This window comes from Salvelinus alpinus, chromosome 2 (genome assembly GCF_045679555.1).
Source record: "Salvelinus alpinus chromosome 2, SLU_Salpinus.1, whole genome shotgun sequence".
NCBI lineage: Eukaryota > Metazoa > Chordata > Actinopteri > Salmoniformes > Salmonidae > Salvelinus > Salvelinus alpinus.
Genome location: NC_092087.1, coordinates 17,294,158 through 17,307,057, shown reverse-complemented (window position 1 = coordinate 17,307,057; position 12,900 = coordinate 17,294,158). Strand labels below are relative to the sequence as shown.

The following is a 12,900-nucleotide window of genomic DNA, read 5'->3' as shown; positions in this document are numbered from 1 at the left end:
CCAAGTCTCCTCACTCCTCTATTCAGGTGAGGTTTTTCTTTCTGCCTGAGTTGTGTCCTAACATGTACTTTCTACCAGAGTTGTCCCATCTCTCAGGCTACCTGTCACTGACTGACAAAGCTGCTGCACAGCAAAGCAACCCTGTGAAGAGCTGGCTGTTTGCTTCAGTAAGGAGAGCACCTGCATGTCCCCTGCTGATCGACTGAACCAAGACATACAGACAAAGCCAGCCTGGCACAGGGATCTGGAGCACCTGGATATGTCTTTTTTTATTTTATTTTAACCTTTGTTTAACTAGGCAAGTCAGTTAAGAACAATTTCATATTTACAATGACGGTCTACCTCGGCCAAACCCGGACGACGCTGGTCCAATTGTGCGCTGCCCTATCACGGCCGGATGTGATGCAGCCTGGATTCTAATCAAGTACTGCAGTGACGCCTCTTGCACTGAGATGCAGTGTCTTAGACCACTGCACCACTCGGGAGCCCTGTTTCTATGGCCTTGTATTTTTACTGGGTCAGTAATCATGGGTATCATTTTGTGTTATATGTGTTAGGACACAAGGGGACACGTTAATAAATATTTGCGGTTGTTGAGGGTGTCTGTATAGAATCTGACTGCAACAAATCAACCTTTTGGAGACCAATTTAAACAGGTGACACAGAGAAAACAGAGGTAGTGAATACATTATGCCTCTTCCTGCCATATTGTTTATATTATGTTGTGTCAAACTCCTTGCAAGTTACTAGAACTAATCTGGTCTGAGAGAAGCCCTAAGGAACTTTAGTGATGCAGAATGCTTACACTCTAGTTAATTTATTCCCCCTCTAGTCATGTCTGTAATTACCTAAATAAAGCCTTAATTTGTGCTCCTAATTGTTGAGTTTCCCCAGTCTTTCAGCGTGGGAACCAAGGAGGAGAGGAGAAAGCATGGAACACAGGACAGTGATATAGACTGCACGCGCGCCCCCGTCTGTCGCGTAGGAATATTGGAGCGAATGTGTCGTCTTGTGTTCACGCGTTCCGTTGGAGAGAGAGCGAGGGGAGCAAATGTGCAAGGGAGAGGGAGGGAGGAGAGCGAGTGCGCAAAGGCACAGCAGCACCAGCGGTGGCAGCAGCGTCAATGCATCTGTGAGTCTTCGAATCGGCTGTCTTGAGCTGCCAGTCCTCTGTACGTTTCAGGTTGAGATTTCACAGCGCAAGGTCTTGAGGAGCCTCGCCATCAACCGACACACTTTCGGAGCTCAGCGTTTATTATTAGATCCGCTCTAAGAGACTATTATCACGACCCTATTCTATTTATGCCAGTTTCTTGAATATTTAATGGAAAATGGCGATCTGCGCTCAGTCCTACGGTATATTCTGTCTGTTCTCAATCCAAACTATCCTCATCATCAGTTTATCTTCGCCGGCAACGGGGAGCCTCCGCTTTCCCCAACACTACACGTAAGTACCATTTGGGGTGCGAAAGAAACAGGGATACTGCAGAGAGCGCAGAACTGGGACAGGTGGCCCAAACAACGCTGTTTACTAGGTGCGATAATCGCGCGATGCTGTCTCTGATGTTGTAACAGAAACGCAGTTTCCGTCTCTGAACCATGCGTGAGCTATGTTGTAGATATATCCGCTTGCAAGAATATTATTCTAGCAATGACAATCTAGCCATATAATATGAGGGTCTACCGCTTCTGCCCTTGCATATATTGTTGATTAGGCTATGGGATGTTGCGTTCATGGATAGATGCATCATAGGCTACTAATGGGGCACAGGTGCTCGCCGTAATAGCATGGGCATTAAATTATTAATCATGGCTTGGGATACGATTTCCGCTCAATACAGGTCACCTATTTTTTTGTCTTCTGTGTTCATAACGGATAGGCAAACATGCTACAATGTTTTAAAAAAGAATTCTGCTGGCGCATGGGTGATAGCTGCTTCGATCTATACCAAGTTACAATGCTAATCCTTTAAAACTCACAATCAAAGTAGCCTAATTATCAAGCAATCCTGCTGACATTATTTTAATTTTTAAATTACCGGTAGGCCTATTCAGTCAATTTAAAGCAGCAAAATTCCATGCCCCTCTGGCATAACTCAGGTAGGGAAGAAAAGTGCCCGGGAGGATGTCCAAATCTAGCCCTCCTGTTGTGCTGTGGCATTCACCCGCCTGTCACCAGGTTGGTGTGAAGGAGAACGAATTCTTCAATTGAATTTCTCTCCTCGACCCAAATAGATTGGAAATATATGACAAAAATAAGCTAAGGCACATGCCTATTCTTTAGAATGGTTTTGGATTCATCTTTCCATTGTAGTGTGTTTGATATAAGCTATTCACCTTCGTGTCCGTCAAGTTTCAGCTAGTTTTTCTTCATAATATTTAATCAAATTGTATAAACAAAACGAAACATGTATTAATTGACAGTGTTTTATGATACTGTCTGAACGAGAATAGACTGCACAATATTTATAAGTAAATAGGTCCCCAGGCGTTTTAATAAGCATTATTGGGCCCGTTATTCACAACTTTTGAAACATAATAAAATGCTATATAAAAAGGACGTTTATTGCAGTAGCCTATATTGTTTTTTTTATTTTGTGATTCAATCAATGTGTAGCCTAGTTTTTTCTGCATTTCTTGTGTCAGTGAAGGTGGTCTGACTCTGGAGTCTTACTGTTGCTTTCCTTGTTTCTTCAGGGATTTAAAAAAAAGCAACAGTACTGTATAGCCGAGCTAATGCGTTGAGTCCGAATCCCCCCGCTCTCTCTAAACTGAGAAGCTTTTGGCGTTGTTTCCGATTCTGTCCCATGGATTAGGATAAATGAATCTGCAAATCCAAATACAACGGTTATTCAGCTGTTTATGTCATTTTAGATTATATAAACATTCATAATATCGCTTTCAGAATGTCTTTATTTGATATAAAATATAGCATGTGTGCAGACTATGTGACTTGTGCTGTCTGATCATTGGGGTTGTGAGAGACAGTGGATTGTGCAGTCAGATGGAACAGAGTAAACAGGCATTTTAAGGTCACAGATTTAGCCAGTGGTAACTCGTGGAATAGATACCGGCTGGAATGCGTTTTTTTAAATATTTTTTTTTACAAATCAGCATTCAGGATTAGTCCCACCCGTTCTGTAAATCGGGATCAATATGATGTATCCGATTTGAATAAAGATGGATTTGGGAACTTTCCTCCTCAGGTGCATCCGCTAGTTTTATAGACTATTCAATAATTCCAAATCTAATTCCAATGCATGGTTTGTAAAATAATACAATACTATGCAGTCTGTGCGGCTACACAATTACGCACATGATGACATTCTTCTGATAGCCTAATAAAAACATGTGTAATTCAAACTGATGCTGCACCCCTCTTAATGGGGCATTAGTAGCCTGTGTCATACATAGACTGTGTAAATTGGCAGTTGTTATCTATAGGCTATCAGGTCCTGCCTAGGAAGCTATATTTGTAGCAGCTAGCTCAGTGTGTAGTGGGCCATTACAGGATTTATGATGGCAATTCTCACAGAGACAAATGTGTGTCAAGATATTCTACATATAACTGTTTTAGGCTACTCTAGCCAAAATAAATGTAAACATTTAGCCTACTAACCATTATGATCTTGTATTTAGGCTATAGGCTAATAAGGAGTGTGAAGCCTTATCATTTTGTTATTGACATGATAGCCTAATTTCTAAACTGTAGGTGTAGGTTACATTTATTTCTGGACTGAGTCAACTCTGACAGGGTTAGGCTACATAAGAATAGGCCCCTAGTTGTTTGGATAAGAAACTAAGTTATCATTAGAGACTATTAAGAATGTCAGTAACTCACAAAAATGATGTAAACTGAACTAAAATAGTGCTTATGAAAAGAGTCCTCAAGGTGAAAATGGTGAACCAACACTCAATGAAGAGAAAAAGGTACAACGTGACATTGGATAAAGGCAATCCAGAGGAATGGGTGACACCCTGGTGTTGTCGCCGGTGTGTGTATCACAGTGTGTGTGTGTGTGTGTGTGTGTGTGTGTGTGTTTGTGTGTGTGTGTGTGCCGAACAATATTGTCCAATTCTCTAAAATTACAGTACAGTCCATTTGTTGTAACAAATAACGTTAGTGTTGGAGAAAACTCCTTACAGTCATCGGAGGTGGACTGGATCTTACACAATCATCTCAAGGTAAATGATGTATACTTTATCTTACAATATTGTGCATAAAAGTATAGGTCATTTCACGAACATAAACATAGCTATGAAAATAGTCCAACTTCGAATATGAAAGATTTGTTCAATGCTTCACTTCACTAGAAATTACTTGCGTTTAGAGATCCATCGCCGAAACGTGGTGATGGCGTCTGACCGAAGAGCTATAGGGTTGATATTTAAACACGTTTCATTTTCATCCTGAGACTGTCTTGGATGATAGGCCCAATAAATGTCCCAAACTCGCTGAACAATATTTGATGGATTTGTAGGCCTACTTTTAGGTCTATTCATGCCCATATTATGTAGCCTAATGAATTATTCTAGGTTCATACAAAAAGTTGTATTTAATGTGCTTTTGGATTTAATATCCTACAGCCCAAATTAAGGTCATCATTGGCTTGGTTTGAACATAAGATACATCAGCCTATGAGCTTACCTTCTAAGGTCACTTGTTGCGAGTCCATAGGTCAATCAAGCAATCTTTACAGTTTAAAGGGATAGTTCACACCCATTTTGTTTTTCATACCTCAGAATGAAGGTCTGTGGTAGTTTTAAAGGTTGGTATATTTGAAATATATTGTAGTTGATATGATTGTAGATTAATAATATTTACAGACAGGTGTTGTTCATTCAATCGCAAATGGTCACACCCTTTTTCAATATCTATTCAAAACCCTAACCCTTCAAGAAACCTTTCCGGGTCTTTCTGGGTAAGTCTCAAAGATCTTTGCACAACCTGATTGTACAATATTTGCAAATTACAACTTTAAAAATGATTTAAACTCTGTCAAATTGGTTGTGGATCATTGCTAGACAGCCATTTTCAAGTCTTGCCATAGATTTTCAAGCCGATTTAAGTCAAAACTGTAACTAGGCCACTCAGGAACATTCAATGTTGTCTTGATAAGCAACTACTGTGTATATTTGGCCTTGTGTTTTTAGGTTATTTTCCAGCTGAAAGGTGAATTTATCTTTCAGTGTCTGTTGGAAAGCAGACTGAACCAGTTATTCCTCTAGGATTTTGCCGGTGCTTAGCTCTATTCCGTTTATTTTTATAAAAACATAATGCAGCCACTACCATGTTTGAAAATATGAAGAGTGGTACTCAATGATGTGTTGTGTTGGATTTGCCCAAAAACATAACACTTTGTATTCAGGACATAAAGTAAATTTCTTTGCCACATTTTTTGCAGTTTTATTGCAAACAGGATGCATTTTCACTCTGTCATTTAGGTTAGTATTGTGGAGTAACTACAATGTTGCTGATCCTACCTCACTTGTAACTTTTAAAGTCACCATTGGCCTCATGTTCAAATCCCTGAGCGGTTTCTTTCTTCTCCAGGCAACAGCGTTAGGAAGGACACCTGTATCTTTGTAGTGACTGGGTGTATTGATACACCAGTGGCTCCTCAGAGGAGGAAGGGGAGGACCATTCTCCTCAGGGAGTTTCATAAAAATAAAAATAATGAAACATTAAAAAAGTTATTATTTTTAGATAAAACTATTTAAAATATTCACATCACCAAATAATTGATGAAAACAAACTGTTTTGCAATGAAGGTCTACAGTAGCCTCAACAGCACTCTGTAGGGTAGCATCATGGTGTAGCCGGAGGACAGTTAGTTTACGTCCTCCTCTGGGTACACTGACTTCAATACAAGACCTAGGAGGCTCGTGGTTCTCACCCCCTTCCATAGACTTACACAGTAATTTTGACAACTTCCAGAGGACGTCCTCCAACCTATCAGAGCTCTTGCAGCATGAACTGACAAGTTGTCCACCCAATCAAAGGATCAGATAATTAATCTAGTACTGAAAGCATAAGCTACAGCTTGCTAGCACTGCAGTGCATAAAATGTGGTGAGTAGTTGACTCAAAGAGAGAGAAAGACAATAGTTGAACAGTTTTGAACAAATACATTTCTTAAAAAATGAACAAGACAGCGAGCGCTAGCCATAGTTTGTTGTATTTTTTTTCACTTTCACTTTCACTTACTTAGCTAGCGTATGCAGCTAGCTAGTATAGTCTACTCAAACACCAGGCTAAAACAGAGGTGGATGCTATTTTAGCTAGCTGGCTATGGCTATCCAACAGTGGAACTCTTCCAAGTCAAGGTCATCTTTTGGTTTTATTAATTTATTGTCACCGGGGCCCGCTGATGTAACTGCTAAACTGCTTGCTGCTGACTGTACACTGTATTGCATGATTGTAGTGTGTTTACTAACGGGTTAGTTCTTGTAGCTATGTTGACTATGGCGTTAATATGCTGTCAACGATGTAGGCTGTGTGTAGCGGTTAGCGAGTATGAGATAAAGGTTTGGCTTGGAAAGGTTTGTTCACCTGGTCACAGAGCTGATATGTTGTGCACTGAAGTCCACAAGCGTAGGGAAAAGGTGAGATGAGGAGATCGCGTAGATGCGAGAAGGAATTATACCACAATCAAAGGGATCATGCTGTTTGTATGTGGCTGCTATGAAAGTGAACTGTGTTTGCGTGTGATCAGGGGTGTATTCATTCCGCCGATTCTGTTGATTTTTTTTTCTTAAAACAGAAGCAAACTGAACGAAATGGGGATAAACATACCTGAATTTGTCCAACAGAAATTGTCGTTTGCAACTGTTAGACTACTGATTACACGCGAGATCAGCTAGATGCAGGCAAGAGTGTGCAAGGTGGTATTGAATGTGTCAATGTCTGTCACCTTGATTACTCAAATTTCTCTCGACCTGTGTACCTACGTTGTAAACTTTCATTCATAGGCTAGGTTGTTGTAGCAACCTCATGATGGGTATAGGGTAAATGTTAGTATCATGTAGTAGCCTAAACCTATCACTGTTACATTGAGATGTGTGAATGGAATATGAATGACAATCATCCAATATGCTGTAGCTAATAGATATAAGGCCATGCTCATTAAAAACAATATTGTCCTCCCTCATCTTAAACGGCACCGACCGCCACTGTGATTCACCATCCAAAGTGTAATTAGTAATTAGTGACAAAATGTAAATTTGATCTATATTTAATTCAGGCTGTAATAAAACAAAATGTGGAAAAAGTCAGGGGGTTGAATACTTTCTGAAGGCACTGTAATTACTACTTTCGTAATGTAGAGGTCACGTTTTATTTGTTATTAAATGTGTGTAATAAGGAACAATTGTCCCCATTAGTTGTTTTTTTCCTGTAGATTTCATTGATGTTGATGAAATGCTAATGAATTTAACAGAATTGATTTGAGCGAGGGACAGAGAGCAGAAGGGCAGGGACCCTCTATAATAGGACGGGGGTGGCTGTCTTCCTCAACGAAGGCATGTTTGTGAGTGTGTACTTGTTTTTGTGTGTGTGTGTGTGTGTGTGTGTGTGTGTGTGTGTGTGTGTGTGTGTGTGTGTGTGAGTGTGAGTGTGTGTGTGTGTTTGTGTGAGTGTGTTTTAGATTAGTATGTATACAATTTAGTTGTGTCTGTCTACAGTACGTGTGATTATGTATAGGCGACTGTACTGTACACTAGTCAAGTTGTGTAAGGAGTGTTTAGCTTGGGGACAGAGGCATTGTCACTACAGATGTAAAATCTTCATTTGACCTATATTGTCACAGCAAAATAATCCTGCAGTAACAGGATTTGAACGTTTAGTCCATAATGTTATTTGATCAGAGGTTAGGCTATTAGCTGTCCAGAAGTAGGCTACATGAGAAGTGCAATACTGCTAATTTAACCGTGTGTTAGTGTGGGTTTTCAGTTCATTTATTTATACTGAACAAACATATAAACGCAAAATGCAACAATTTCAAAGATTTTACTGAGTTACAGTTCATATAATGAAATCAGTCAATTGAAATAAATTCCTTAGGCCCTAATCTATGGATTTCACATGACTGGGCAGGGGTGCAGCCTTCGGGGGGCCTGAGAGGGCATAGGCCCACCCACTGAGGAGCCAGGCCCAGCCAATCAGAATGAGTGTTTCTCCTCAAAATGGCTTTATTACAGACCGAAATACTTCTCAGCACCAAAACAGCAACAAAAGAGTGTTCTAATTAAGATCCTACATCTGTAGCTGTCAGCATCAGTTCATTCTGCTCCAGTGTGGTCTGTTTTCACTTCATTGCTACCGGTGAGCTTTTCATAGTCAGCGAGCTTTCTTCAGCAATCCTGCCTTGCGCAATCCTGATAGAGGCTTCTCTCTTTCCTTGTCTTGTACTCTATGTCATATCCCCATTATAAACACAGTCAATACACAAGTCTGTATCTTAGTAACATTTGAACATGTGCTTGCTCTACACTCACAGAGGCCTATGTATTATCTGATTCCTGTCAGTGGGCCTTGTTAAAGATATGATGTACTGTTAACTATCCTCAGTGCTTCCAGGTCTCACTGTCACTTCTTGGCAGACTGGTATTGCTTAAAGGGACATTTCACCACTGCTGTGTTTCACTATATACACTACTGTTCAAAGGTTTGGGGTCACTTATAAATGTCAGAGCCTGGACTCGGACCAGCACTTCAATGCAGTGCCTTAGACCACCGCGCCATTCGGGAGGCCATTGAGTAGATATGTACATTAAAGTTCAAAAGTTTGGTGTCACTTAGAAATGGCCTTGTTTTTGAAAGAGAACCACATTTTTTGTATAGAGGACCATAATAAGCAACCATCACTCCCGTGTTCCAATGGCACGTTGTGTTAGCTAATCCAAGTTTATTATTTTAAAAGGCTAATTGATCATTAGAAAACCCTTTTGCAATTATGTGTACAGCTGAAAACTGTTGTTCTGATTTAAGAAGCAATAAAACTGGCCTTCTTTAGACTAGTTGAGTATCTGGAGCATCAGCATTTGTGGGTTCGATTACATGCTCAAAATGTCCAGAAACAAAGAACTTTCTTCTGAAACTCGTCAGTCTATTCTTGTTCTGAGAAATGAAGGCTATTCCATGCGAGAAATTGCCAATAAACTGAAGATCTCGTACAACGCTGTGTACTTCTCCCTTCACAGAACAGCGCAAACTGTCTCTAACCAGAATAGAAAGAGGAGTGGGATGCCCTGGTGAACAACTGAGCAAGAGGACAAGTACGTCAGTGTCTAGTTTGAGAAACAGACACCTCACAAGTCCTCAACTGGCAGCTTCATTAAATAGTACCCGCAAAACACCAGTCTCAACGTCAACAGTGAGGACGCCTATATGGTGATGTGATTTGCATCTTTGCAAGCTAACGTTAGCTTCATTAGGTTCCTCTACCTAGAGATGCTAACGTTTTAGAGTTTGATCCCATCAACATCTGCAGCGGCATCAACATCAAGCTCGGCACCAGGAACTAGTGTACGTCACCTTCTAACATTTTTCTACAATCTACAAAATATTTCCATGACTCAATGATGAGCAAATAAATATACTGGAGGTAGGCATGAACATGGTCCATGTCTTGTTATCATAGTTGGTGTGTTTACAAGTAAGCTAGCTACAACTTCTACTGTAGTTTTTCTGATTTATGGAGGCTTAGTTGATTCTTCATGCAAGGCTTGAAGTCTAAACTGTAGAAAAGGAGGTATTAGTACAGAGGGGATGCTGTGGGAGATGGACTGGTGTCTTTTGGGGGTGGTATTGTGTGTGAAGGTCAGTATGCATGATCTATTGACATGAAGGGGGTGGCTGGATATTGCTCCTTGAGTGTGTATTGATGGGGACAAAACAATAAAATGTTGGCTAATCACTGACTACTGTGTGCCCTACATACTAAACTGTTGGTAGTGCTTGTCTACTCAACAGCACAACTGTAGGTGCTCATACACAACTATACACAACTAGACTGTCTACAAGTCAAGTCCCCCTTAAACTTTTCTCATCTTTGCTAACAGCTCATCTCAATGCCCTATTTTTGACTCCGAGTTTAACAACAGATAAACATGGTTTATTGTATGGTTACGCGTCCCCATGATCAGTCTTCATGTTTTACACATCCTCATGGTCAGTCTTTATGTTTTACACATCCTCATGATCAGTCTTCATGTTTTACACATCCCCATGATCAGTCTTTATGTTTTACACATCCTCATGATCAGTCTTCATGTTTAACACATCCTCATGGTCAGTCTTCATGTTTTACACATCCTCATGGTCAGTCTTTATGTTTTACACATCCTCATGGTCAGTCTTCATGTTTTACACATCCTCATGATCAGTCTTCATGTTTTACACATCCTCATGATCAGTCTTCATGTTTTACACATCCTCATGATCAGTCTTCATGTTTTACACATCCCCATGATCAGTCTTTATGTTTTACACATCCTCATGATCAGTCTTCATGTTTAACACATCCTCATGGTCAGTCTTCATGTTTTACACATCCTCATGGTCAGTCTTCATGTTTTACACATCCTCATGATCAGTCTTCACGTTTTACACATCCTCATGATCAGTCTTCATGTTTTACACATCCTCATGATCAGTCTTCATGTTTTACACATCCTCATGGTCAGTCTTTATGTTTTACACATCCTCATGGTCAGTCTTTATGTTTTACACATCCTCATGATCAGTCTTCATGTTTTACACATCCTCATGGTCAGTCTTTATGTTTTACACATCCTCATGATCAGTCTTCATGTTTTACACATCCTCATGATCAGTCTTCATGTTTTACACATCCTCATGATCAGTCTTCATGTTTTATACATCCTCATGATCAGTCTTCATGTTTTACACATCCTCATGGTCAGTCTTTATGTTTTACACATCCTCATGGTCAGTCTTTATGTTTTACACATCCTCATGATCAGTCTTCATGTTTTACACATCCTCATGGTCAGTCTTTATGTTTTACACATCCTCATGATCAGTCTTCATGTTTTACACATCCTCATGATCAGTCTTTATGTTTTACACATCCTCATGGTCAGTCTTCATGTTTTACACATCCTCATGGTCAGTCTTCATGTTTTACACATCCTCATGGTCAGTCTTCATGTTTTACACATCCTCATGATCAGTCTTCATGTTTTACACATCCCCATGGTCAGTCTTTATGTTTTACACATCCTCATGGCCAGTCTTCATGTTTTACACATCCTCATGGCCAGTCTTCATGTTTTACACATCCTCATGGTCAGTCTTCATGTTTTACACATCCTCATGGTCAGTCTTCATGTTTTACACATCCTCATGGTCAGTCTTCATGTTTTACACATCCTCATGGTCAGTCTTCATGTCTTTCCAGGAGACTTGCAGTACATACAAATCTTCTGCAAGATGTCGAAGCAGTGGGTGGTGAAGAATATTGCCACAGTGCCAAATCCTGCTAAACCTGCTGCCATTACCCAACACAAGACGATGTTCACGAGCTGAAGAACATTCTGGAACATTCAACGCACACAACATTCATATTCAGTTAGACTGATGTTGTAGTATAAGAATGTGCACAACTGCGTTGTGGTATATATAGGCTTAGGATTTCCACATGGACATATTTACATGTTACAGCGCTTGTTTCGGAAAACAGAAGACCGTGTGGACTACCTGTGCTAATTAGCTATCTGTGTCTCCGAACACCTGTGTGTAAACGGAAGACAGATGTCACAAACGTGTTGTCACTGAAAAAGACTGTTGCTTGCAACTGTGTTAAAACCGGTTAAAACAGTCTACAGTAGTGTGTATTTTGCATTTGTGAAATTATTTTGATGTGATATGAAGGTAGAGGGATTTATCTTTCTAGAACCGTATCGCAGTTGAGAAGCAATTCACATTTACATGGAGTATTTGACAGTTTTGTCTACCAGAGCCAATTCACCCTTTAAACGGAAATGTAAGGTCCCTGGACTAAGGAGTAACGATAGGCTCCTTTAGTCCAATATTGGGCCAAGATATTTCTAGCTGTTGTACATATTTATATAACGGTGTTTTCCATAATTTTTTTTACAAGTGTACTGACAAGTGACTAAATGATTCCAGCTGCATCAAAAACCAATAAAGTTTAGACTTCAACTTCTGGATCAATTCATTGGGATAATTATGAAATGTATTTGGATAACCTAGCTTCAATCTTACTGCTAAAACAAATGATGCAGGGAGTTGGTTTATCCTTTAAACTTACATTTGTTGGCAGGGTAAACATGTTTCAATAAAACAGATTAGTCTGTCAATATAGCAAATAAGTAGACATGACTTGTATTCAAGACCAAGTTTATTTGCTCAGGAGACCGAGGAGAGTTTACACAGCAATACACAGGAACAGTTATGGCAATGTATGACATATGTACAGTAGAAAGAAAAATATACTACTTACGCTTATAATAAATACTACAGTTCTACAAAGGGAATACTTACATAATATGGTATGTTTGGTGGGTGCAGTGAGGTGTTCGGTGTCACTTTGATACAAGGGGAGATTGTTGTTATGGGACCTTTCACATCTCTTGAGTCATCAACTTATTTGTTCATGGCCATTCGTTGTGTACTGTCTGTATTCCTACAGTAGCAGCATGGTGTAGAATATGAGACATCCCACAAACACATAGTAACTAGCTAGTTACAACACACAGTTATAGTTACTCCAAGACTAATATGAGTCTTAAAGCCAAAGTAATTCCGTTACTCTCCGCCAACATCATTAAAACATGTATCCAGTTCTGATCCTAATGAGAGGCACTGAGGTTAGCTACTGTAGACTAGTTAGCTAACTAGCTATAACATTACTAC

The 12,900-nt window shown here is 39.8% G+C and overlaps 1 protein-coding gene across 4 annotated transcripts in view; it reads left to right on the top strand.

Moving 5' to 3' along the window:
* Positions 1–1,068: 1,068 nt before the first annotated feature.
* The window catches only part of LOC139555020 (voltage-dependent calcium channel subunit alpha-2/delta-2-like), a 304,976-nt gene continuing 293,144 nt past the window's right edge, over positions 1,069–12,900 (top strand). For 3 of the 4 annotated variants that reach the window (XM_071368412.1, XM_071368429.1, XM_071368403.1), the window contains exon 1: positions 1,070–1,447. In XM_071368412.1, the coding sequence (XP_071224513.1) occupies positions 1,332–1,447 (116 nt within the window). In that variant the 5' untranslated portion in view covers positions 1,070–1,331. Of the gene's footprint in view, positions 1,448–12,900 lie in introns of all 4 variants that reach the window. The other variant, XM_071368420.1, reaches the window with a different exon arrangement.